The 25949-nt window shown below is 53.5% G+C and overlaps 9 protein-coding genes across 9 annotated transcripts; 7 read left to right on the top strand and 2 right to left on the bottom strand.

Annotated features, from left to right (window-relative positions):
- Positions 1 to 712: 712 nt before the first annotated feature.
- CTAM01_05994 (uncharacterized protein) lies at positions 713 to 4085 on the top strand (the record flags this gene model as incomplete). Its single annotated transcript, XM_060522024.1, has 3 exons — positions 713 to 3004; positions 3067 to 3506; positions 3557 to 4085. The coding sequence occupies 3 exons, from the start codon at positions 713 to 715 to the stop codon at positions 4083 to 4085; spliced, it is 3261 nt and encodes a 1086-aa protein (XP_060383214.1).
- An 862-nt stretch (positions 4086 to 4947) lies between these two features.
- On the top strand, positions 4948 to 5922 carry CTAM01_05993 (eIF-6 family protein; the record flags this gene model as incomplete). Its single annotated transcript, XM_060522023.1, has 3 exons — positions 4948 to 4982; positions 5113 to 5271; positions 5376 to 5922. The coding sequence occupies 3 exons, from the start codon at positions 4948 to 4950 to the stop codon at positions 5920 to 5922; spliced, it is 741 nt and encodes a 246-aa protein (XP_060383213.1).
- Positions 5923 to 9368: 3446 nt separating this feature from the next.
- Positions 9369 to 10868, top strand: CTAM01_05992 (uncharacterized protein; the record flags this gene model as incomplete). The annotated part of the gene is made up of 1 exon (XM_060522022.1): positions 9369 to 10868. The coding sequence occupies one exon, from the start codon at positions 9369 to 9371 to the stop codon at positions 10866 to 10868; it is 1500 nt and encodes a 499-aa protein (XP_060383212.1).
- Positions 10869 to 12236: 1368 nt separating this feature from the next.
- CTAM01_05991 (NADH-ubiquinone oxidoreductase B12 subunit family protein) lies at positions 12237 to 12573 on the bottom strand (the record flags this gene model as incomplete). Its single annotated transcript, XM_060522021.1, has 2 exons — positions 12237 to 12405; positions 12473 to 12573. 2 exons carry the CDS (start codon positions 12571 to 12573, stop codon positions 12237 to 12239), a joined length of 270 nt encoding a protein of 89 aa, XP_060383211.1.
- A 649-nt stretch (positions 12574 to 13222) lies between these two features.
- On the top strand, positions 13223 to 14787 carry CTAM01_05990 (CAF1 family ribonuclease; the record flags this gene model as incomplete). The annotated part of the gene is made up of 2 exons (XM_060522020.1): positions 13223 to 13675; positions 13735 to 14787. 2 exons carry the CDS (start codon positions 13223 to 13225, stop codon positions 14785 to 14787), a joined length of 1506 nt encoding a protein of 501 aa, XP_060383210.1.
- Positions 14788 to 17034: 2247 nt separating this feature from the next.
- On the top strand, positions 17035 to 19190 carry CTAM01_05989 (LMBR1 domain-containing protein; the record flags this gene model as incomplete). Its single annotated transcript, XM_060522019.1, has 2 exons — positions 17035 to 17345; positions 17402 to 19190. The coding sequence occupies 2 exons, from the start codon at positions 17035 to 17037 to the stop codon at positions 19188 to 19190; spliced, it is 2100 nt and encodes a 699-aa protein (XP_060383209.1).
- Positions 19191 to 19730: 540 nt separating this feature from the next.
- Positions 19731 to 20963, top strand: CTAM01_05988 (coiled-coil domain-containing protein 55; the record flags this gene model as incomplete). Its single annotated transcript, XM_060522018.1, has 1 exon — positions 19731 to 20963. The coding sequence occupies one exon, from the start codon at positions 19731 to 19733 to the stop codon at positions 20961 to 20963; it is 1233 nt and encodes a 410-aa protein (XP_060383208.1).
- A 340-nt stretch (positions 20964 to 21303) lies between these two features.
- Positions 21304 to 21630, bottom strand: CTAM01_05987 (mitochondrial import inner membrane translocase subunit TIM13; the record flags this gene model as incomplete). The annotated part of the gene is made up of 2 exons (XM_060522017.1): positions 21304 to 21477; positions 21547 to 21630. The coding sequence occupies 2 exons, from the start codon at positions 21628 to 21630 to the stop codon at positions 21304 to 21306; spliced, it is 258 nt and encodes an 85-aa protein (XP_060383207.1).
- Positions 21631 to 22344: 714 nt separating this feature from the next.
- Positions 22345 to 23604, top strand: CTAM01_05986 (legume-like lectin family protein; the record flags this gene model as incomplete). The annotated part of the gene is made up of 3 exons (XM_060522016.1): positions 22345 to 22437; positions 22635 to 22705; positions 22821 to 23604. 3 exons carry the CDS (start codon positions 22345 to 22347, stop codon positions 23602 to 23604), a joined length of 948 nt encoding a protein of 315 aa, XP_060383206.1.
- Between the last annotated feature and the right edge of the window lie 2345 nt (positions 23605 to 25949).

Genomic DNA, 25949 nt, shown 5'->3' with positions numbered 1-25949 from the left:
TCAACAACGACATCAAAGCTATCAAAGCCATCGCCATCGCCATTCCTGCCTGTCATCTATTTTGAAGCAGACCGGTCGACCCGTTTAGTCCTCGTTTCCGAATAATTGGATTCAGAGACAGAGCCGAGGCCCATCAGAACCAAAATCCTGGGCCTGGTCCTGTTTTCATGGTCCTTCCACTCGCAGAGGCAGAGTGAACCCCAGGTGACTTACATAAGACGGGCAAGCCAATCACATGCCACGGTCCCTGTACCCAGTTTTCCGTACCGTTGAAGGCGCTCAATGCCAGCCGTAGCTCCGAAAACCAAACCACACATGCCCAGGTTTCTTTAACGGTTGAGGTGCGACGCTGCGTGGCTGCTACCGTTCGATTAAGGTTGTCGTGTTCTGTGTTCTAATTTCTACCTTATGCGTGAGGTAGATCGCTACCAAACCCCCACGTTTCTACAGTACTCCGTACTCCAGTACCGACAATTGCCCGTTTCCGCCACCGTCAAGCCGACAACGCGACTTACGCCACGGTATCCTTGACGTCGTTCTGGTCCATCACCGTAGCCAATAGCCATCAGAGCACATCACACGCATCAACTTTGCGCAGTTGGACATCAGGGCATACTCCCAGTCAGCCGCTTACATTAGCAGGCAGCCGCGGCGCCGAGTTCACTCTCGGTGTCAATCATGATTCGGTGAGCTGCGGGCCGGCGTCGTCGATATGTCGGAGCCTGGGGATAAAAAGTTGACGGTGCCAAAGTTCTCGTCGTTTAAGCCCAAAGCCCCGGGTGCAGCACCACCTTCTTCAAGTGAGCGTTCCCGCGACCGGAAGAAGAATAGAGAAGAGAAGCCCAAGGAAGAACGAGCTCGTCATGAGTCTCGGCGCCACAATGACCGTTCGAAGCATGAATCCGAGCATCGTCGGCAACATCGCAAACGAAGTCGGAGTCGCAGTCCCAGCCAAGAACGAGCTCTGGTCAAGAGAGTCGAGGTAGCACCTGTTCTGAAAGACAAGCCCGGCGATGGTCTTTTCTTCTTTGACAAAAAGGGCGACCCCTTAATCAGAAGATACGGCGGCAATGATCGTTCTCGCGTGCCCCTGTACCGCCGCAGTGGCCGTGGACGAGTCCTTGGCTCAGGTGGATATCTGTACATTCATCGAGACGGCCCGCAGGAGCGCTTCAGTATTCGACAGCCGGGAGAAGGAACCTCGACGCTGCGAGATCGAGCTCTTTTCCAATCCAAGACTCACCGTGCAAAGCCATTTCGTATACGCGTACGCAGCAGTCCCAGTGGTACCGATGTACATCTTGCTGAGGAGGACTTTGTTCCACTGAGCAAGTCATCGAAGCGACAGCGCGCCGAGTCGCCGGGATCATCAGAGGATGAGAAGACGGCGTACAGGTCGATCAAAGGCAAGGCCAAGGCTCATGAATTTTCCGACAGCGATATCGACTTCGATTCAGATGCCGAAGCTGGCGATTTCGACGTCGGATCCGATGATCCTCTGAGACAACGGTCGATTCAATTGTCCCGTCGGGTCAAGGAGCACCCTGGAGACATTGAAGCCTGGTTTGAACTGATCAATCATCAAGACGTGCTGCTAGATGCAGGCGGGAGCCTGGACCGAGACGCCACCAAAGCCGAGGTTCACAGCTTTGCAGAAATCAAGATATCAATGTTCGAGTCTGCCCTGTCTCACGCAAAGAAGCCCGAAGATGAGGAACGGCTCCTTCTTGGCTTGATGCTGGAAGCTGCACAGGTTTGGTCTTCCTCAAAGCTCGAGAGCCGATGGGCGGATTTGGCGAAGAAGCATGATGATAGCTTTTGTCTGTGGAAGGCTAGAACTGACTACAAACTTGCGAATTTGGTTGCGTTCCAGTACAACGACATAAAAGCCCTCATGGTCAATCGATTACAGACCGTCTACAAGCAAGCCATGGTGTCAATGTCGCCCGGGCCAAGCCGCCTCGCAAGTAACGCAGAGACCCAGCGCTACGAGCAGATGGTCTATGTATTCCTCAGAACAACCAGGTTCATGTACGATGCTGGCTTCCGCGAGCTCGCAGTCGCAGCTTGGCAAGCGCTCCTGGAACTCAACTTGCAACGGCCAGCGGTCTGCGACACCATGGCAGAACTTCAGATAGTCAGTTCGTTCAAAGACTTCTGGGAAGACGAGTCACCAAGAATAGGAGAAGACAATGCCCTCGGGTGGAACCACTACGTCCAGATGGATGGCGTTGTCGACCCTCCGGAACCCCGGACAGATGACGATACTGTCCCCAAGTCGCGAGACGTGTACAAGTCCTGGGGTGCAACGGAAAGGCTTCGAGCGACGAACTCAAGGAACCCGGCACGAGCCACCGACGATGTCCTCGAGGATGACCCTTACCGTGTTGTTATGTTCTCTGACATTGAGGAGTTACTATTTGTGATACCTTCAGAGGTTGTTCCCTCACTTTGGAAGCCTCTAGTTGATGCTTTCCTGCTCTTCTGCGGTTTACCCACTGGATTCCGGACCAGCGACTGGACGGAAGCTGCAGAGAACGACACAGTGATCATGAGCAATATGAGGCTGTTTGAGAAGGACGTACTACAGCGCCCCAACGAATCCAACGTCCTAGACGAAACCAAGCTGGTTCCAATTTTCAAGCAAGATGCATCTCGGTACGCGCTGTCGGCTGACTTGCTGTTTGCTGGTCCCGGATGGTTTTCGCCGTTTTGCGGGTGGACCAGTACGTCCAAAGAGTCTGACGGACCCGTCACCATAGCAGCTGTCTCCAGCACTCTTCGGTTGCTAATGAAGTCGAGAAGCTACCGGGAGCTGGCCGAGTACTCTCTGGCCATCGAAGTTGTCAATGATCCCAGCAACACCAAGAAGCGCGCAAAGACTTTCATCAAGCAAGATCCTTCGAATCTCAGGCTATACAATGCCTATGCTCTGGCCGAGTTCTCCAACGGCAACGCGGGAATAGGTCTCCAAGTTGTTGGCTCAGCGACAGGTTTGATTACCGTAAGTGCTAACACTACACCAATGTACATTTTATTGGCCAGGCTCTAATGATCATCTACTAGACCTCCAACAACACCGATGGCTCAATGTTATGGAATACCTGGGCTTGGCTGGAACTCCACGGAGGGAATAATGCTCAAGCTTTGGTGCGTATCTGTGCTGCGACAGACGAATCCTGGAGAAATGCCCTTGCAATCACGCCCTCTCCTACACAACTTCTCAAGGTACATCAATCATTATCGGCTACTCTGGAGCATCAAATGTCGACGAAGCAGCTCGATGAAGCTATAGCTACCGCCGAGAGCTTGGCATTGCTGGCCTACCTCACAGCCCAGGAAGGATCTGAGCCTGCATCAGAGGCGCAAGGAAGCATCTCGGCTGCAATGGAGAAAATCTGGACCGCGTCTTCAGAACTCTGTGCTCAAGGTCAGACCAAGTCGTCGACGCATGAGAGACTTCTTCAAGTCGCTGCGAGGCTTCTTTACCACCATGCAAGCCGAGGGTAAGCATGTCCTAATTCCTCCAAATGTCTCGAGGTTAACGTCAAGGCAGACCATTCCGGCGTGCGTATTTGCGAGATCAGCTCAGCCAGTGCATTGAGTTGTTTCCACGCAACACAATCTTCTTGAGCCTGTTCTCGTGGGCGTCAACCACGTTCGGCATTGACGACCCTGTTCGTGACATTCTCCGAAAAGTCGCTCTCACGAACGCCAATGATAGCATCAGCAACCGTGTCTTTGCGATTCGATATGAGCTGCAGAGGGGCAACGTGTACTCCACACAAGCAGCCTTTGAGCGGGCACTAGACAGCCCGGCATGCAGGTCCAATCCTGATCTATGGCGATGCTACATCAAATTTAGCTACGCGAGGCAACAGCTTAGATCCAAGGCAAGGGATGTGTTTTTTCGAGGTCTTCGCCATTGTCCGTGGTCAAAGGAGCTGGCACTCGAAGCCTACACGACGCTCGTCAGCGTAATGGACGAGTTCGAGCTGCGGTCCGTCTTCAATACGATGTCATCCAAGGGGTTACGGATACATGTTGATTTAGACGAGTTTTTGGCCCAGCACAAGAAGACGTAAGGAGGGAGTTAAGGGGGTCAATTGAAGGAGATTGGCGGACAGCAAGCCCAGAGAGCCCGCCTAGCATAATAGTAACACAATACATTGGTGAATGCTATGACTGTGACTGATGTGGTGATTCAAACGGTGAGGGATGATACAAATGCTATTCATCAGTTGCATATTGCTGCGGCAGGAAATGAACTGTCCAATGGCTGGCTCTGTCAGCCTATGCAGAGACTATCTCGGCTCTAGAATGCAAGATTGCAGGATTAGGACGAAGAGTCACAGTGGCAATGCAGCCGCGGCGGAAAAGGACCTTGAAAGGGCAGGTTATGGCTTGGTTTGTAATAGGAACCGGGGAAATGTGAGGTAGTGTGGTTCTGATGCGGAGTGACTCATCAGCCATATAGCGACAATTGACTCTTTTTGTGCAGCCAGGGCGGTTTGAGGCGAATCAGGGTCCACACAGCTCGCTCGGTGTGCCCCGCACTGCCCGGCGCCCCTCCCCTCAATGGAAAGCAAACCTGAAAGCCCAGAAAGGAGAAGGCAGAGCCCATTGAGTGTGGTGAAGAACTGGTGCTGGGCTGGCACCCGTGGTCGACCTGAGCAGCTAAGGTAATTGCCCCACCTTGCTCTCTATCGATTGTCGCTTTTTATTAATTGCGACTTCCGCCACTGCAAAAATTCCATCATCAACACCACCCTCACGACAAGATCCTTGACGAACGACAATTTTTCCACACGACCGCGCCAAGGGTTTTTATTTTCCTCTTCTCACGAACGAAGCATCTTTTACGAGTCTTTATAGCCGTAAAAGTCTCATCACCTTCAAACCCCCTCAACAATCAGTAATCGAGTATCCCCCGAAACAACCACAGTCATGGCGGTGCGCGCGCAATTCGAGAATTCCAACGAGTAAGAGAACCCCGCCGGATCGACCCCGCCATTGTGCTGCACGCCTTTGCTCCAGCAACCCGCACCCTCCGCGATGCTCTTTACCGTACAACCAGACGTGCTGACGCGAGACTTTTCTGCTCCTTTTTAGAATTGGTTGCTTTGCAACTCTCACCAACTCTTACGCCCTCGTCGCCCCGGGTGCCAGCGAGAACTTCTACAGTGTATTCGAGGCCGAGTTGCAGGGTGTCATTCCCATCTGCAGGGCAAGCATCGCCGGTGTCCGCATCATCGGCCGGTTAACAGCTGGGTAAGCAACAAGCGATGGATCCTTTGGGAGGGTTCGTGTGTTTGGGCATACGGCCTCACAACCCGCGTGAGCTTCAAGTTTTGCTGACTGGTCTCGGCTTCTAGCAACCGCAAGGGTCTTTTGGTCCCAAACACAACGTCCGATCAGGAGCTCCAACATCTCCGGAATAGCTTGCCAGATGAAGTCCGCATCCAAAGAATAGAGGAGCGTCTTTCCGCCCTCGGCAACGTCATTGTTGCCAACGACCACATCGCCCTCATCCACCCCGATCTGGAGCGCGAGACGGAGGAGATTATCGCCGACGTCCTCGGTGTCGAGGTGTTCCGCCAGACCATTGCCGACAACGTGCTCGTCGGCTCGTACATGTCGCTCACGAACCAGGGCGGCCTCGTGCACCCCAAGACGTCAATTCAAGACCAGGACGAGCTGTCGAGTTTGCTGCAGGTGCCCCTCGTGGCCGGCAGTGTCAACCGTGGTAGCAACGTTGTCGGTTCGGGTATGGTTGTCAACGACTGGATGGCCGTGACCGGTTTGGACACCACGGCGACGGAACTCAGTGTTATCGAGAGTGTATTCAGACTGGGCGAGGGCCTGGGCCCGGACAACGTCAACACGAAGCTCAAGGACACCATGGTCGAGTCTTTCTACTAAAGAAAGGATTGGTCCTATGGGAAAAAGGGGAGAGCTGCATGTTGAGCGGTTGGCTGCAGGAGTACTTTCTGGGTCGGGTTTTTCGTTGGTTTGGGATACCACTTATTGGGTTGAGCATGGTTTGGTAGGCTCTTCTCGTGAGCCGGGTTTGGGTTCACTCAGTACAGTACAGATGTATCTGTATGGCCGGCATGAATAAAAGCCCCACGTGGGCACTTGAAACCCAATCTTGTTCAATCTCGTTGTGCCAGCTGGGTTCCCAACCATCGTGGCTGTGATTGTGAATGTGAACCAACCAATGCCATGACAATGATGATGGACAGGCTTCGATGTCGCTCAGATAAGATCTATCCCCTAGAGAGAGAAATAAAGCTAACCATGAACTTTGCTATACAAGGTTGAAGGAACCCAAACAGCGAATGCGATTCCGCGTACGTAGTATTTCCCGAGCAGGTCCTAAGTCATGACGGTCGTTGACGGCGAAAGAGCGAATTACATCGCAGTCCGTGGGTTTTGTTTGCCTTTCTGGCTGAAGTTGACCGAATCAACACCCTATTGATGAGTAGCCTATCAAGTTTTGCAGTGCCCATTTCGACCTCGTTGGTAAAGTTCCAGCCCCCTCCCCCCGCCAAAGCATCTCTTCCCAACCTGGAAAGTACAAGCATTGTCCGGCTGAGGAGGAGAATGGTACGTGCGGGGGGCCGAGAGGGAGAGGGAGGATTTGTCTTTTGATTCAGTACGGGAGGGAGAGTGTAGATATGTGCGGCAGTCTCTTTTCCAGAGGAGGTCTAGCCTCAACTCTGGGGGGAGTGAATTTTTACGGGGCGGCCCAGCCACCTGGTGCAAGGGAATGGCGGCGTGGAAAAAAAGAGAGGTCTCTTCTAATGCAAGTCTCGGGCTCATTCGTTGACCTTTTACGATGTTCCGACGGTGTTCGACGCTTGATGTGCTTTTTCTTTGTATATATAGACGAGACAAGGAATTTCCACGAGGGGCGCAAAATTTAGACTGCGATGGTACTGCCTGGGTTAGGAAGGGAGCATGGGAAGCGCGTGATGTTATGGACCGTGGCGGTTGAGGCGTCTTTTTGATTTGGGATGTGGAATGTGGTGGTTTCTTTTCTATATGCATGCCTGAGCGTGGCGGGATGGAGCAGGAAGGGCGGGCTTGAGCCGTCGATGGGGGTTTTTTCGTTCGCCCTTCTAAGCTACCTTATTCTCAGTAGGATTTAATGTGAGTAAGGTTGAGTCGCCTGCTTTGCCCCCTTTGAACATTGGTGTTCATAGTTGGACGTGTGCCCTACAGAATTAGCGATTTACCATGTTTGGGATTTGTTCCAACGTTGGATTTCGGGAGCTCGGGACGATTGGAGGTTTCGCTAGTTTGGGGTTGCATTCCATGTTGATGTAGAAGATCTGCGAGGACGGACTCTAGACGCCGATCTTCCGGTAGATGAAGGCAGCCGATTGCTATTCCTACGCGGGGAATGGAATGCCTCTATTGTGTAGATACACAAGTACCTTAGGCAGTACACTTTGAGTGAGTTATGTGTTTGTGCCTGTCTACATCTCATCGCACTTTCAGATGTCAAGCCTCTCGGGGCACGGGCATGGGCACGGTTGGAAAGCACAAGCCAGAGTCACGACAAAGTGGTGAGGAATCATCTGGTGGTTTTTAATGTCGAATTGCAATACCTACGATTTCCAGGGTCCAAGAGAAAGGTACCTTTGATTGCACGGACTTGGGGACGTGCGGTACGTGCTCCATAAAAAAAAAGAGGGAGGGAAAGACCATCAATTGGGGAAGAGCGTTCGGGAATCGGCGGTGCGTTGGACACTTTGAGAAATGGCGGAAGACGACGAGGAGAGAGTGTTGTCCGTTGGCATGGTCAAGTGACGACGCACTGGATGGCGATTGCAGGGCCGCCTCACTTCACTGTTCAGAGCCACGGAATCTGGACCTGCCAGCCTGTACCTCGTTGCCGGTCCGCTTTTCACTGCCCAAATGGTGATCGGGTCGACGGGTTCCACGGCCAAGTTGCTGGAGACGGGATGGAGACCGCCCAACCACCGCCAATTGCTGGATGTTGACGTCGCCCGCGTCGTCGCCTCCTGCCCGGGTCCTATGATTTGTTTATCAGGGACCTCCCGGCGTTCTTTTTGTTTTCTCTCCTTCGTCTTGGTGGCTGTCGACCTGAACCTTCCATTCTCTTTCCTCAGTCCTGTGCACATCGAAAGGGGAAAACCAAGGCTATTTGCTTTTTTTTCTTCTCCGTCACTCGCCGTCATAACGTCGACACCCCCTGCAGCGCCGGCCTCGTGGGAACAGACACGCCTTTTCCCTCTGTGTCTGCGTCAAACCTGGGGTCTTCCCCGTTTCTTCGACACCTGCACATACCACGGATACATTGTACCGGCTATATGCAGCTTCACGACTCTTGGGCCGCACTCTTTGTCTCCCTCGCACGCTTGCATCAACACTGACGGATACTTCCTGTCTAATATCCATCCCTCCAGAGTACATTACGCAACTACGGATACTTACGCACAAATCGAAACGAAACGACGTTTGCCTATCTGTACGCCCATGCTGACTCGGAGGCTCGTCCATCCACTCTTACTATCACATTTCCTTTGACCGATATCCAACGCTGGACCGGGCACCCCAATATCTCCGCTTTTTTATGCCTGTACTATACTTCGTACAGAGTGACCCCGACACTTTTGCATAGTCACAACATTGGAGGAAGCAGTCCGAATATCAATAGGTATTATAAAGCCTTGGATCGGGATAATCGCGACTAGCCTCTCAGCCACAAGCGCAGTCGTGTACTCACCTGCGACTTTGACAGCTTCGACGGCTTACAGCATCCCGCGCCGCCGACGCCTTCCAAGCCGGAAGCTCTCGTCACTTTGTTCACGATCTGCGGCTGGTTGCGCACCTTTACTTTCTGTGCGACCATCCCTGTGCGACCTCACTATACTGCAAGTCTGCAAGGACCGGGCACCCAAGGGCCGTCTTCATCGATTCCAACAAGAGGTTCATGCGAGTTGTGCTTGACCGTCCGTCGCCTGTCAACTTTCCCTAGTCCGACCGACGCTCTTCATTCTCGCTTGCAGGGGGACCTGGCATCTCATCACGCCAAAAAGTCTCGCAGACTCGCACTCCCCTTTGTCCCAGCTCGATCCATCCCTACCGAGCGGGCGACCACCACCAGCCGACCACCCTAAAGTTCCAACGCTCTTCCCTCGAAAAAGTCCGTCTTGACTCTAGGTTGCTCCTAGCTCGCGACGTCCGCCCCTCCCCTTCCGTTGCTTGTGGCCCGAGTCGATCCATTTACGTTCTTGGTCTGGCTGCCAACCCAAGCCCGCGATACCCCCGGCCGTACAGCTAGACTCAAGCTGGGAGACACATATTGCCCGTCCCACACGAAACATTAACTTATCATGCTAAGCCGTCACGCCGCCGCCTCCACACCCGACTCCCCGATGTCTTTCCCACGCCCAACCAAGTCCTCTGGAATGGACAAGACTCAAACTCTACGCCGTGCACATGGGCCTGAGAGCGTTGATCCAGAAGACGATCCTGCTTCCCCAAGCGCTACCCCCGGTGCTGCCTTAAACACCAACCCGCCTGTCCAGCCCGAGCCGTGTCGCATTAGCTCGTCTGGAGCCGATCGAAGCTTTCCTCGACTACACTCTGGTCACCAGAGACAGCATTCAGTACCAAACTTCCCTTCTACCAGCAAATCCGTCCCACAAGTCACCTTCTCGCCATCCCTTGAGCGAGGGTCTGGCCGCCCCTTGTCGGTCAATATGCCTCTCACGGGAGACAGCAGGAAGCCTTCAGATGCCACTCGAGGAGGCATACTGAGCGGCTGGCTAGGTGGATCTCCCAACAATACAGAGGAAGCCAAGACGAACGACGATACGATAGAGGGGACGCCTACAAACAGGCTACGCAGAAGACAAACCGGTTCAACGGAGACAACACCCAAAGGAGTTTCGCCAAGTACATCACGGTTCGCCTTCTTCAGCTCGCCCTTCTCCAAGAACACACCAACACAAGTCAGCCCACAGCAGGATGAAGAGTTATTGTCTATGAACATCCAGGAAGCGCTCTTCCCTCCTACCTCTCCGACTCACAGAGACGCCTTCTCGCCTGCGGCCTTCAAAAACCTAGAGGCTACGGCCGTTGGCCTGTTAACAAAGTTCCAAACCGCCTATCAAAGACAAAATGCCGCCTTGATAGAACTACGAGTCGAAAAGGACGCTCAAAACGAAGAAAACGATGAGGCGGACACACGGATCCAACACCTCAAAGTCCAACTTGAAAACATGGCAACCAAGGTGGCCGAGCAGGAACAGTCGATGCAACAGCTTATGACCGAACTGAACGCGGAGAAGAAGGCCAGGCAAGAGGAGAGGGCGATGCGTGAAAGGAATCGTCCGATTTCCGAGGGATCGTCAATATCCGAAGATCTCGGCGCCGAAGAGGACCAGGCCAGGAGAAAGTGGAGAAAGAGCGCGGGATTCGACACGGACGAGGAGAGCGTCGAGGACGCCAGCGTTTTCTCGAGGTCACGAAGTCCTACCACCGCCGCACCCAGCGTGTTCGAGGGCAGTATATCGGAGGCATCAGCAACCCCATCAAAGTCCAATTCGCTCGGCCCTCCGAGAACCTCACGGCCGCCGCCGACATCGAAACCGTCACCACAGCAGGCAAGCGTCTTCCAGAAACTTATGAGAGGTGTTACAGGCGACACTGCGAAAGAGGAGGGAGGCGCGGCGTCGTGTTCGAACTGCCGCGGGCAGGACCAGCGGGCCGCGTGGGATACGGTCAGTCTGTTGAAAGACGAGAACCGTGGATTGAAGCATCGTGTTGAGGAGCTGGAGTCGTGTGTCGACAGTGCGTTGGACGTCGTCAACGGGCTTAGACTTGACTGACTGTGTCGTCATGTGTGATCTGCATACCCCCAACCGCGCGAGCTATCCTCCGCGGCATGACTGGCGTTTCCTGGGGTTCATATTCTCTTCTTCATGAGTTAGGAGTTTCTTTGGACACGATGTGACAAACCGATACCAATGAGCTGGCATTGTTGAAATCTTTGAGAGCGGACATGGGGGCATATACCTCGTCACTGGCAGACGATTTGGTAGAGAATGAAAGAAATCTGTCTGGCTACTGCAATATTTCCTCGTTGTGACATCCACGCATCCTTAGTGACATGTTTGGGCAAGACCGGATCGAATCTATGGGAGTAATAGGGTTGTGTCGAGACGAAAAAATGCAAGCACCTAATCTCATATTGGAAGGCTGACGTTGAGGAGGGAGAAGGCCAAGGAAGCTTGGACGGGTAAGAGAGAGGGAGGTGAGAATTATGAGATGATGGGTGGAAACGGGTGTCTGTGCCAAGAGGGCGTGGTCTTGGGAGGGCAGAGTGGTGGTTTCTATTGTTTTTCTAGGCTTTTCTGTGGCGATTTGTCGTGATTCACTAGGAGAATGCAAGTCAAGCATGTGTTCATGGCTGATCGTTGAGATTTTAAGGTCCGTAGCCTGCTCATCTCTTCCTTTCGTAAATACGTTTTGGCCCGCTGCGTGGTTCTGGGGATGGGCCGCTTCTGGCAATAGCGTCAGACTGGACTCCTTTTATATGGTCTGCTTCAGTCATGTTTCGATGTTCAGTCTATTTCGTATACCATATGATCATTACGTATAGAGATATTCGCAAATGGCGAGCTTTCCTGAGTACCTGTGTACGTAGTGTAGATTCAGCAACAAAACATCATATGATCAATGCTCTAAATCGTGATGCCGTTGCCCGCGTATAGCTAGTAGGAACTGTCTGTCGTGCCACAGGATAATTGGCGACAGCTTGCTGATCAGAGAATAGGGGAAAGCAAGTGGTGGTAGCCCGTTTCCATGCGCCCATTCAGCTTGCCCGTCGACTTTGGAGGGGCAAGCGGCTATACAGACAAGAAGAGCAACCACGTTCAATACCACAGTTACCAGTGAGACCAATGGAGCCTTTCAGAATCGGACTTTGCGTGTTCGTCAGGCTTTCTCCTTCTCATCGACCTGACGGTTGGAGTCGGCAGCGGGCAACGCTCTGACATATCCACAGTTAGCCACCGGCATCAAAGCCAGGCTGTTGTTCACAACACTCTTGAGAGTCACACGATATCTTGAAAGCGGAAAACAAAATTCGTCCTCATCTAAATCCTTCCAGCGAGCCGGTCTGCCGGTTCGAGAGGTACATGTACAGCGGAGTGTTCCCCTTCTCCGTCTCCCCCACAACCAATCCATTCGGCAATCTAGTGGTGGTCCTTTCCGTGGGCGTCGCCGTGGTGGTGGTCGTCGGTCAAGAAAAAGTACTCGTAGGCACAGTAGCCCGCAAAGGCGACGGTCGCGATGCCGAGGCCGGGGAAGGATCCCTTGAACCGGTTGAATCGCGTGAAGGGGCCCTTGTATCTCCAGGACTCTCTGTAGTCTCCATTGTCAGCGGATGTCGCGGTGTTCGTCGGGGGCTTCGTGCTCAAGTGCCACTCACGCTCTCTCCCAAGGGTCGTATCTGGGCTGGCCGGCCGCCTCCTTGAAGGCTCTCATGTCGAAGCCGGTGATGTTGGGCTTCTGGCCGCGAGTGGCCGCCATCGCTAACCTGGTGTCAAATGGGCGTCAGCAGTCTGCTCTCCATCTCACTATATCAATTGAGCGCTTTGGAGAGCAATTACCTCGTTGGCTGCATAATTGCTGTGTGAATGTCGTCTTGCCGTACAACAATGGACTCTTTGGTGGTGGTCAGTCGAGTTGGGGCGAAGCTGATTGGAGATCTTTGAGATGTTGTCGGCGGAAAGTACCGTGGTACGTACCTGGCGGGCTCTAGTCTCGCACAGACCACCCCTCGTCCTCCACGGTCTGTCAACCAGAGCAAGCCTTCGGGCCTCATCCACACATTCTGTCCAAATCCGAGATAACCAGACGTTCTCCCCAGCGCTTTAGCTCCGCACGAACCCAGAACAACGATCAGCATCACTCAGCAAGCATCACTCGACGCGACGCCTTATCCCCTCTCGAAATTATCGCCCTTCTCGTACATTCAAAACGAGCCAATCCGACCATCAGCGGGGAAGAACAAAGGTGCTTCTGTACCGCCAACCACCTCGTCCCTCACTCGCATCTCCAGACGCAAATGCAGGGCCGTGGACCGTCCACAACCCCTCAGAACCCAACGCGACCTTGCCCGACGACACGGTGAACTTTCGATTTCAGTGTACGAACCTCTCGAGAGGCATAGTCTGTTATGCCGCCACAGCTACCTAGGTTCCCTGGCGGGCCCAATACCATATCGCCATACCACCAACAGTTCCCCTCCCACGCCCAAGGCCACGGCCCGAATCATGGACCCCCTCTAGGAGCAAACCCTTCCTACATCAACAACGCCGCTCAGATGAACGCCTTCTCTTCGAACGGAAACGTCCTCGGCGGTACTCCCGGTCTGAACGGTGGCTTCCCCCTCGGCGCCGACACCGGTCTCGGAAGCCATGCTGCGCGGATGGGTTTTGCGCATGCGGCCAGCTTGCAGCAACAGCAGCAGCACGGGCAGCAGCAACATAATTTTGGGCTCGATCATGGCGCGGCGCCGGCGCGGACGACGCAGAACAAGGGTAGAATAAGGGAGGTGTGGAAACACAACCTTCACGAGGAGATGGCGGTACTACGGGAGCTCGTCGACAAGTACCCGTACATTGCTATGGTTAGCAGATATGCTAGGTGTTCTAGATGATGGATTGAGGCTGACAGTACACATCACAGGACACGGAATTCCCAGGCGTCGTGTCACGGCCAATGGGCTCTTTCAGAGGAAAGAGTGACTACCACTACCAATGTCTGCGCACCAACGTCGACATGCTCAAGGTCATCCAGATCGGACTGACGCTATTCAACGAGGATGGCGAGACGCCGCCAGCAAGACCAAACTCGCAGCAAGACATTGAGCTGAGTGCTGCTCAACGGAGAGCAGCATCGCAAGGGCCGTTCCCGTATGCATGGCAGTTCAACTTCAAGTTCTCCGTTAAGGACGACATGTACAACGAGAAGTCGATCGAATCATTATCGAGTGCCGGAATTGACTTTGCGTCTCTCGAGAGAGACGGCATCGACCCTCACGAATTCGCCTCCCTTCTCATCCCATCCGGTCTGGTATGCTTCGACAACGTGAAGTGGATCTCCTTCCACGGAGGCTACGACTTTGGCTACCTTACCAAGCTGCTGACATGCAACGACCTCCCCAACGACGAATCGGATTTTGATCAAGTCATGAAGCTGTATTTCCCGTCGGCCTACGACGTCAAGCACCTGATGAAGCACGCCATTCGACTTCACAACTCTGGGCTCCTTACCCCCAGCGATCCTAGCAGCGCCGATATCCTCCAGAAGTTTGAGCACAAGTCTGGCCTCGAGAATATCGCCGACTCCCTCAAGATCAAGCGCGTGGGCAATGCGCACCAGGCCGGCTCGGACTCTCTGCTTACGGGCAAGGTCTTTTTCCAGATGCGCGACAAGATCTTTAATGGGGAGATTCCAGAAGAGCACGTGGGCAAGGTCTGGGGCTTGGGTATTCCGGAGCTCCTGGTGTTGGAGAGATTGCCGTTCGGTAACAACGGTGGCAACCAAGATTCGGCGCAAAATCAGGGCCCCAATGGTCAGCACAATGGAGGGCCGAGTACGCCCAATACCGGTAGTGTCGGTCTCGCGAGCACGCCTGCCGCGCAAGCACACAACACCAATGGCATCTCCATGGGACCAATGACCCCAGGCGGGGGAGGCGGAGTCTTTGGCAACTTTGCCTTTGGGGGCGCCAGATAAGCTTTCACGTCTCTTCGACTCCTGACTGGGGTTTGCGTGGGCAAAGAAGTCATATGGCGCACGTTGGACTTCTTTTGGGCGGGCTGGCCATGGTGACTTGCTTCCCGAGGGGGTCTACTGTAGACGCTGGCTTTTGGTTTTGCATACTTTGTCTATACATTCGGAAGCGTGGAAGTGGTCGCTCCCCTGCATCCCTCTGCCTTATTCTTTCAGTGGAAAAGCTCATAGTCGCTGGGAGTAAAAAGCTCGTTCTTCACGACAAAAAAGATTCATTCTATTTCAATGTTTTTTCTTCCTTCTCCGGTCTGTTTATGCGGTGATTACGTTCTGGAGTTGGGATTGGGGGAAGGGGTTTCCCTCTTGGTTCCAGCATCACATCCCGTAAGGTAGGACGGCGGCGGCGGCACAACGGGTCGGGTTTGGGCTTTTTCATCTGGATGACGGTTGGGGGGATAAGGGATCGGGATTTGACTACAAATTTCCCAGTACGCCTCAGTTGGGAGTCGGCGGGGGCCGCGAAAGGAGCAGAAAAAGGAATTGGTGTCTAGACGGCAACGGAGGAGGGAGCGCCTGAGGCGGAAGGGATTGTCGAAGTAAGAGAGTACGAGCGCATGAAAACTTTACTCCTTACACATGTATTGATATTGTGAATATCCTGGATTAGGGAGGCAACCGGGGGAAACTACTGGAATTCAAATGCAAGTTTAGTTGTTTACAGTTTTTGCTGGAGGGCTTTGAATGTGATTGTTTGCACAAAAGTGAGTTGACTTCAAGGGGTTTGTAGTGACTTTTGTAGTCTATCGAGGACCTGTTCTGTTCGCGATGAGTTTCGACCAGGCGGGTTGATGACGGGATGGTAACTCGATGACTGTCTTGTAAGTCTGCGAGACAAGGTCCCTCAAAAGTGTTGATCTACCTCCGTCGATAACCTCACTGGGGATATTACCACCTGTACGAGACGTAGACTGCGTATGTTGAGTTACTTCCAACAGGGTGAGAGTATTGTGGTAATTTGAGCGTCTTTAGTGACCTACCTAAGCGTGCTGAGATACTTGAAGCCGCCTTCCACCGCGCCTTTACTGCTTCGCGCAGGTGTACATGGAAACAGACGTTTAGTCTTTTACTATTGACTCGGTAGGTTGATGGTAAACGAGAGAGAAACCCTGGCAAGTCTTAAATACAGCCATACTCATGTACCAGATATCCTACGTAGGTTGGAGTAGGTCGTTGGACTGAAAATGGGGAACTAAGAACGATGCGTATAGGCCGTACTTGCGTAAGTTGATGCTGAAATCTGACAACTTGCCGTTCTCAAAGCTTTGGTTCTTGTTCGTGTTCTTGAAACTAAGGGATCTCGTATCATTTTAACTCTGGCTGTTGTGAACGATTGCCGAAACTGATAAAGAAAGCAATCATCACAACTCGATGCTGATATGCCTCGTTCAAGTTGCTCTCAGGGTGTATTATTTGGGCGTAGCAGAGCAATTTGGCTTTGAAGCAGCTTGCCTCCAGGAAGCGAAGTAGCACTGAGATTGTTCCCTGTCTCCTAGATATCAACTACCTTACAACGCCGAATTGTTTCTGGGATTAATCTGTCGAGCGGCATAATCATAGTTCCCAATACCAAGAGGGAGACCGGCATTATAGAATAGACATTAACACCTCAAAATTTGCACTCGATGTTGAAAGACACATTGAATGAAACCAACGAAAACAGAGATCTTCAAACCGTGGCTTCTAAGAATACTTTCCCCTTTCGATAGCAGGGAAGGGACCTTGATCCGAATTACAATCCCGCGCCTAGACCGGCTGCTTTAGTAGGAAAAGCGGATCTGCCGGGAGCGACGACTGGGACCCGGAAGGTCTTCATCAACTAAACTGGAGCGAAGAACACAAGGTGGACACCTGCGAGTGTAGTGCAGATGACGTAAACCCGCTCGTTTGCGGACCTTCCAACACCCCGGGTCCGTGCACATGACCTGGTCCTCGTAGATTGTAGTCTGATCCCCTGTGTCAAAACATTCCTATCCGCAGAGGGTGCGCATGCGCTTTCTTGGAGAGTCTTCCGGAAGCCTACAGATGTTCCCCCGTCTTCCGGCGCGCATTACGAAGCCTTCCTACCCAACGTAATTCTTTTTTTTTCCCGCCCACAACGGAAGGAATACAACATCTGCGACGACAACCTTCGAAAGATCGATACAAGTTGGAAACGCAGCGCCTCATGGACGCTGTCTCGACCACGACACAATGTTCCACGTCGTGAGCGCCTCGTCGCCGGTGCCATCGGAAATCTTTGCGCTCCTTGCGCTCCTCGTCATTTCCGTCATCGTCCTACTGATTCTGCGCCATTTCCTACCCTTGCGAACAACTCCCGCATTCTACCTGGTTCCCATCTTCTTCGCATTATGGCTGCCCGCGTGCATGGTACTGCTCGTTCCGATCGATTTGGCCTCCAGCGCTAGGACCGACGATGAGGCCACGCGCGGTATCTGGCTCCCCCAGCGATTGCTGCTGGTGTCGTGGAGGATTACTTACTGGCTCACTTTTGCCTTGACATGGTGCGTGGCTCGCCGTAGTTGTTCCCCTTGGCCATTTTGCTAAACATTTGTTACAGGTTCATCCTCCCCATCCTTGGCGAATACTCCGACTCCGGCTACCGCGAACCGCAAGACTGTCTCAAGTACTCACTCCGTCAAAATGCGCAATACCATGCGATGGTATTCGGATCTGCTGCCATCGGCCTCACGTACCTTTTCGCCAGATACGGCGTCGGCGCTTTCGAGTTCAAAGCCTCCTTCATGGCACTCGCATATTTCTACGGCTTAGTTTTCGCGATATACCTCATGGGACACGGCTTGGTCTCTGTGCCCCGGCGACTACTTCGGTACGCATCTATTAGCGGCAGACTGCGTCGACTACAGATTCGTGCACCGAAATTATACGAAAAGATGGAGGATTCCCTGCTGAACCTGGAGGATGTCGAATTACAAGTATCGGAGCTCGGTCGTCGGAAGACTGGCAGCGCAGTCAAATTTAGCGAGTGGATCGACGAGCTCGTTGAAAGCGCCAATATGCCCGAATCCCAGCCTCGCACCGTTGTTGGCGACACGCGCGCCCTGCCAACCGTTATCACGGAGAAGTTCATGGCGGACTTGTCTAGGAAGCTGATGCGAGCCCGCCACACACGGTCCCGTTACGTGAACGAGTGGAACGATTTGTTGAAGGATGCCTCTGACACGCAAGCAATTCTCGACTCCGCCGCCTCCAAGAAGCTGACGTTTGCCGCCCCTTCACCACACGCTGGGTTCTGGGATCGATTCACCGTCCACACGCCGTACTCCAGATATATTTACTACTACCATTTTGAGCCTTATGCCTGCATCGCCTTGGGCGTGTTTCTGGCAGCTGCTTCGGTTCTCATCATCTGGTCGGAGCTGGTCAAGGCCGCGTTCCCTCAGCTGTCCGTCATCCGTCTAACCGTTGTCCATCACTGGGTCGGAGAGAAGGGCCAAGTTGGTTTCGCTGGACAACTTATCTCGGTTCTCTGGCTACTCTACATGTGTGCGGCTACGTTTATCACCATGACGGAGGTGAAGACTTGGCGCGGGCGTGCGCTCGTGAAGCGCAATACGGCTTATGAATCAGCATTCTGGTATTCCGGACAAGTTGCGAAGCTCAGTGTTCCTCTGTCATACAACTTTATGACCTTCCTATCTGGCGAAATTTACAAGAAGACTCGATTCTATGGCTTCCTCGGGACGCTGGTCAACTTTACCCCATTGGGCCGCTGGGCAGACTACCTTTTCCCCGTTTTTGTACTGCTCCCAGTGGCGGCCACTCTATTTGGCTTGTACGGGAAGGTCAAGCGCATGTTTGGCTTCGGCGGCGAATTCATCGATGATGATGACGAGAACGGCGATGGACGAGTCTTTGGCACAGGGTCATGGAGGGAAGGTCGCGATCTCATTGAGCGCGAGCTGGGCGGCAACTCTGCCTTGCGTCGCCGTGAAGAGGCTTTCGCTAGGCTGGAGCCGGGCGGGAGATCCGCTCCTGTCCTGACGATTCCTGGCGGACGCAACGGCCTCGCCTCCTCTCCAGCAAGGTCTCCTGTGCGGGCCACTACTAACCGTCAATCGGGCCAATCGTCCCGAAACAGGCCGTACCGTGATGAGCCAGAGGAGGATCAGAACTTTTTCGAGTCTCTGGGCCATCGGATGAAGAACACGATGGACACCTTTGAGCCCCCACAATGGTTCCAGGACATCAAGAAACCCAAGTGGATGGGTGGCGATGATGACGAGCCAGGCAGCGGTAGCGGCAGTGGTAACGGTGGCGGGGTCGAGTCTGACATTCGACGATGGTTTGGCGGTGGCGGGAGTAGCGAAGGACGAGTCCGGCTGTGAATTCTCTTTTTCCCTTTGTTGCTTTTGAGTATCACCACGTTGCACGACATTTGGAGTCTCTACCAAGAGCTGGGGAGAACGCATCGTTAGGAGTTTTGGCTTCATCTTCCCACGCCTGGAGCTTTGGGACGTAGTCGTAACCAAACGCACCAAATTGGCAGGGGTAAATAGAATGGTTTAATAGCGGTGCGAGACCCAGCACCTGTTTATGAGATAGAATTACGTTCCATAGATTCCCCATACGAAATCAAAGTAATAGTCAAACATGTCATGTGTATTGCAATGAACGTTCCGCATTCGGTGATCAGATTTCGAACAGGATGATATAACGATGCTGAAGCCGACCTTGGCCGTGTCGTTAACTGATTGATATAAGCTCCCCGACGAAGCCGGCCCCACTGCGGCTTCGGCAGGAAGCCGGGGTACAGCAGTCGGATGCATTAGTGGATGTGCCGGTGGACCGTGCACAATCTGCCTGAACTGCGCGACGCACCTTTCGCCTTGGCTTTATTCTTCAACCCAATATCACCACATTACACAATGAGCAAACCAGGCTTATCGTTCGGCCTTAACTTAGGCAAGAAGCCCGGCGCATCCAAACCTGCACCTGGAAAACGGAAGCCATTCGGCGCCACAGCGTTTGGCGGCGGCGACGACGACTCCGACAACGATGCAACCAACTCAGGAACCAAGATCGAGTCGTTAGACGAGCTAGGCGGTCTTGAAGTCGACTCCTCTTCCGGTAGACAAGACAGCGGAGGGAGGAAGAGCAAGCTCAAGAGCAAGAATGCCCTGCCGACACAACCGCCCGCGAGCAGAACCAAGAAGCAGGAGAGCGCCATGTTTGGCGACCTCTCGGGCTCGCTCACGTCCAAGAAGCACGCCGAGGCGGCGGAGGAGCTCGACCCGAGCGTGTACGACTACGATGGCGTGTACGAATCGTTTAAGCCGCAGAAGAAGACGACCAAGGAAGACGTGGAGAGGAAGCCCAAGTACATGAAGAGCCTGCTCGCGGCGGCCGACGTGCGGAAACGGGATGCGCTGATTGCGGAGGAGAAGAAGATTGCGAGGGAGCGGGAGGCTGAGGGCGAAGAGTATGCGGACAAGGAAAAGTTTGTCACGGAGGCGTATAAGAAGCAGCAGGAGGAGAACCGGCGGATCGAAGAGGAGGAGAGGAGGCGGGAGGAGGAGGAGGCCAAGAAGAACAAGACGGGCGGCATGAGCGCTTTTTACAAGAATCTCTTGAACAAGGGCGAAGAGAGGCATGCCGAGGTTGTGAGAGCGGCCGAGGACAAGGCCAAGGCCGGTCCGGCGGTACAAGAAGAAGACGACACATCGAAAGAGAAGTCTGAGGCCGATGTGGCGCGGGAGATCAACCAGAGAGGCGGCGCCGTTGCCGTCAACGAAGACGGGCAGGTGGTGGACAAGCGACAGCTGCTCAGGGGCGGTCTCAACGTCGGGGCCAAGAAGGAAGCGCAGGTCAGGGAGGAGGCTGCGCGGCCGAGGGAGAGCAGGCCGGAGCGCAGCGCCGGCACAGGTTTCGTCGGCTCCGGCGGCAAAGGCGCGATGCGGGAGCGGCAGACGAGGATGCTCGAGGCGCAGTTGGAGGCTGTCCTTAAAAGGTCCCGCGAGGAGGAGGACGCGGAGCGCGAAAAGGTCGAGCGGGTTACCAAGACGAGGAAGACGGAGGGGGAGATCTCGAGTGCCAAGGAGCGGTACCTGGCGAGAAAGCGCGAGGCGGAGGAGGCGAAGAAGAAGGGCCTGGCGGAGTAAACATTTCTACCTCTACAAGATACCCTGAGAAGCATACAACGGCTCGTTTCTCTATATGCATCTACGTTCTTCTTTCGGCGTAGCAGCATGTCTAGGCGTATCCCCCTTTCATTCGTTATGCTCTTTGATGCGAATCTTGTGTACATTTCGTTGATGTCCGATTCCCTGACGCAGTATGCTGCATCACTCCGCCATCGGAAGCTTTCCCTATTCCAGAAATCTCTTCCCTGACCTGAATGCCTTCATTGGACTTTACAAAGCCCCCTTTTCAGTATTGTTGTACAGTAATCGTACACGAACACATTCTCTAGTGTAGTTTCCTCATCATGGCTGAGTCGATTTAAAGGCTGGGGTTACTGGACTCCTGCTTTATCCGTGCAATGTAGGCTTGGTTGACCTGGTTCCACGCCGACATGTACTTCTCCATGCACGAGGTCATGCAGGTCGTCTCGCCGCTGGACAGGGAGCTGCCGGGCTTGGGCACACACTTCTCAAAGCAGTTCTCTTGGAGTTTCTATTTGCAATTGCGTATTTAGCTCCCTGGTCTCTCGTAGAGGGCTTTCGGGAAGGCTGGGTGACTTACCTCAATGAGGACGCGGGCGTTGGCCAGGTTTGCCTCCTGGAGGACCTGCTTCATGACGGCATTCTTGACACTTGTGGACTCCATTTTTTCGTCTGATTTTCTCAAGTCTTTCGGTATGACTGGGTATGAGTTGGATTAGGGAAAGGGAGAAAATTGCACTGGATTGACTAGAATAGTGACGTTCTTGACTGGCGATTGATGCGCCGAAACTGATCCCAAATGGCTGGCTAGCTTCGCATTGAAGCCGACTCTGGGAGAAAAAAAGTTGAAGTGGCTGGTGCTACAAGGCTGCTGTGGCGCAAGCGTAAAAGCCTGAGGCAGGGTTTCGATGTTCTGGCCTTCCTCTGGAAGTGACGCACCTCAGTGAGAAAAGCGGAAGCCCAGGGCCCACCCAATAGCGGTCGGAGGTGCGCTGTAGTTGGTGAATGGCAGGGTGCCTGGCCTGAAGCACACCTAGGCTCTAGCGTACAGCAGGGGTAGGAGCTCCAAAACGTGCTGACCCCAGGAATTAGGATCCATCAGCCAAAAAAAGAGGACAGCTAACGGCCTGAGAAGGGGACACACGAGCAAGCCAGCAAAACCCACCGGGCCACCACCACGACGTCCACAACCCCCTTCGACACGTTTTGCCGAAACGACGACGACGACGCCCTCTCCGTCGCTGGACATTGCGGCTCTATCCATTTTGCACCACCCGGCGGCCCTCTCTCCTCCTTCGTTCGCGACGCGCATCACCGTCTAATTCCTTTTCTCTTTTGGGTTTCCTCTCTTCGTTTCGAGCTTTAAGCAACCTCAGCCATGTGGTTCAAGCAGTCCCTTTCGGCCCTGTGGCTGGCCGCAATCGCCTTGGGCACCGCAAAGGCGGATGATGGAGAAGTCAAGAGCATTGCGGTTCGTTCCAACATCTTGTCTCCCTTCAGCTGCAACACGAGTGTGCGCGCATGTTGTAGACAGAACGATGAAGCTGACTTTCTCTCGGTATCTCTGCTTAGCTCCGAACGCACTCCCTAAGCCAGGTTCGCGACTCCCGCGCTTTCCATGCGCCACCATAACCCCTGAATGCACTTTACTGAGACTATTCGCGATAGCCCTACCTCGACTCCGATATGGCAAGTCGGTGGTACGACTTTGGCGGAGACACAATCATCAGGACGGACTCGTACGTTTTACACCTACTCTTTCCCTATCGAATCGGCTTGGAGATATGTTTCTTTGTGGCAGAAAGAAAAGAGGGGAAAGAAACCGAAGGCTAAGGCATAGGAACACGATTGCAGCTACATCCGATTGACATCCGACCGCCCGTCGCAGACCGGCTGGCTCTTCTCGAGAGTGCCTCTGACAGCGACCAACTGGGAGATTGAGGTCGAGTTCAAGATTCACGGCAAGAACCAGCTCTACGGCGACGGCTTCGCCATGTGGATCACCAAGAACCGCGGTCAGGCGGGACCCGTCTTTGGCAGCCCTGACAACTTTGACGGCCTCGGCATCTTCTTCGACACATACAAGAACAACCGCCCCGGCACCGTCTTCCCCTACGTCATGGCCATGTTCGGCGACGGCAAGACCTCCTACGACAAGGACAACGACGGCAAGAACACGGAGCTCGCCGGCTGCTCCGCGCGCGGCATTCGCCACGCCAGTGTGCCCACCAAGGCCAAGGTCACATACTTCCAGGACAAGCTCCTCAAGCTGGAGCTGCAGTACAAGACCGAAGGCGACTGGACCCTCTGCTTCGAGACCAACGAGCCCCCCGCGATTCCCCAGATCGCCTACCTCGGCTTCAGCGCCGAGACGGGCGAGCTCAGCGACAACCACGACATCATCTCGGTGCAGGCCAAGAACCTCTACACGACGCAGACCGGCAAGGGGACCAGTAAGACGACCCCCGGCAGCGGCAAGGGCAAGAAGGGATCTTCCTCGATCAAGAAGGACAGCGGCAGCGGCGGCAGCTGGACGTGGACCTTCTTCAAGGTCTTCCTCTTCTTTGGCGTCCTCGGCGGCGGCTACGTCGGTTACACTGCCTGGAGAGCAAAGAACGACAAGAGACATCGTTTCTAAACAAGTGTTGTTGATGGTGGGGGAAAAAATATCAGAGGGGGGAACAGCCCGTCGGGATGGATGAAATCTTTTATTATTTTGAGGGAGAGAATGACAAAAAGGGGGGGCAAAGCAGCTATTGATCTGATCGGGAAAAGATGACTGATAACGTACATACCAACACCGCAACACACACAAAGTCATGACTTTTGCATGATGGGGGAGGTTGAAGGCGGTGGAGGAGGGGGAAAGCAACCAACCTTTCCATGGTTACTATTTTCTCTCTCTGTCTCTCGTTTTTCTATCCCAAATCATGCTTCTCGCTTTACGAATAACTCAGTCTGAGATGAATTCAATTGTATTGTATGACGGTTGGCCAGTTGATGGTAGTTCACATGTGCGGCCTGAGGAATGAATGACTATTAATTATTCCGACCGGAGTCTTTACCATTGGAATTATTGGCGGTATGTACTTATGCATGGGCGATTACTTATTGCCAGAAACCAAGCTAGATGTAATTTGGCAAAAGCTGCGGGAAGTTTTCACTTGACCCGGTCGCCGAAGAGCCTAAAGATTTATCTAAAGTCCAGACGACAAGGTCGGAATTCTACCGAGCTTGGAGATATAGTGTAAGGTGGGGGTGGGGGGACATGTCATGATGGCGCCAATATGTCAGACTGTAGTGCTTCATCCGGAGGATTACCTCAGAGGTGTAAGTTAAGGTAGCGAAAAAGTGGGTGGTGGTGTTGGGGGATTTGCTGGTTATCAATTTCTCTGGAGTTGCATCCGAGGATAATTGCTCGAGACCTGCTTCGGAAGTGACCGATACATCGGGTTGAACGGTATATTTGACCGTACGTCAAGGAACACCTGTGACCGTGTGTGAGATACGGCCAAGAGCAGACTGTGTGTATTTGTATGCAAGGGTCTCGCAGACGTGGGGACGAAGCTGCTCGGAATTTGATACTTTGGCATCAGTGAAGTAGGTAGTGAGGATGACAGAGTTGAGTGGCGCGTGTTTGATCTGCCTCCAGCTTTCGCGGCCGTTCCCGGCGAAAGGTATCCGTGGTTGGAGGGGTTTCCCATTGGAATGGGCGTTGTTGACCCGGGATCCGGGAAGGGGAATTGAGTGATAGGCCCGGGCTCGGATGGAAAGTTGGAACCGTACGAGAGAGACAGAACCGCTCTAGCTCATACCTATACTTATATGAACAAGTTCCTGCCTCCCGCCCCAGCGAGGCGCGAGCGTTCCTCAATTTTGTTTCAGTTGATTTGAGGTACTGTGGTGGTAGTGGTGATTAGGCAGGGAGACGAGACAAGGAAAGCAAAACATGTAGATGGAGGGGCTAATGAGTTCTAGATCTAGATCCGCCGAGTCCCAGATTCAAATGTTGCGCATGCCGACTTTGGGCGGGATAAGGAGTTATAAACTTCCTGAATGGTGATTGAGGTGGTATGTAAGCGGCCAGGCTTTACTTGATATGGACAGGAAAGAGAGTCTGTGTGATATTTGGAGTCATTGGACGGGGGGGTTCAAGTTGGTTAAGGTTTGGACAAGACAGGTGCCTGGGAAGGGGGGGATTTGTTTGAGAGGTTGAGTGACGGTAGCGGTGAGCAGTCGGCTTGTTACGTGTGTCAGTTTGGCGCGAATCGCGGGATTGGAGTTGAGGGCCTGAGAGGAATGCGGATGTGATTAGTGGTGGACGTGGGGGTGGTTCTTTGGGATCGATCGATGGCGAGTGCGGAAGGATTGGGAGGTAGTTGGTGAAGATGATGGGAACTTGAGAGGTGGAGACGAATTGGAATCAAATGTCAATCCGTCGAGGCTCGCAGTTTGACAGCAATTGGGGCAGTACGATGGTAGTAGAGGCAGGTGTGCCTGGATTGGCGGCTGGCCAAGGTAAGGTAAAATGGAAGGTACCTTGCGTCTGACCCTTTCCCACTATTTCAGGTGAGGTCGTCGGCAACGGCACGTCACTGGTCCTTCAATTCGCCTCGAGTGAGGGGTCATTCGCTCTAGCTACATACCTTACCTGGCAGCTGCTCTGGCCGGATGGGGGTAAATGACACCAAACTGAAGGCAAGAGCTCCATGGCAGAATATCACCCCGCCTTCCTTTGACATGTACCTCCCGAGAGGTACCTACCTTTACTGCAGCATCTGAGGTAGGAACCTCAGCTTAGGTAATATATGTATGTACAGCACCCTGTGGCATACATCAGATAGGTACCCGACGGGCACTGGCACTTAGGTAGACTTCCGCACTCGTCCAAAGCACAGAGATTGGTGAGAGAGAGAGGTCAGGTATCCGGTGTTGCTGGGTAGAGTTGCTCGCTCGATTCAGGTTGGAATCCAGTCTCAATGT

Source organism: Colletotrichum tamarilloi (genome assembly GCF_030869305.1).
Source record: "Colletotrichum tamarilloi strain Tom-12 chromosome Unknown Scaffold_16.1, whole genome shotgun sequence".
Classification (NCBI taxonomy): domain Eukaryota; kingdom Fungi; phylum Ascomycota; class Sordariomycetes; order Glomerellales; family Glomerellaceae; genus Colletotrichum; species Colletotrichum tamarilloi.
Note: the sequence above shows the minus strand (reverse complement) of the source record. Positions and strands in the feature narration are given on the sequence as shown.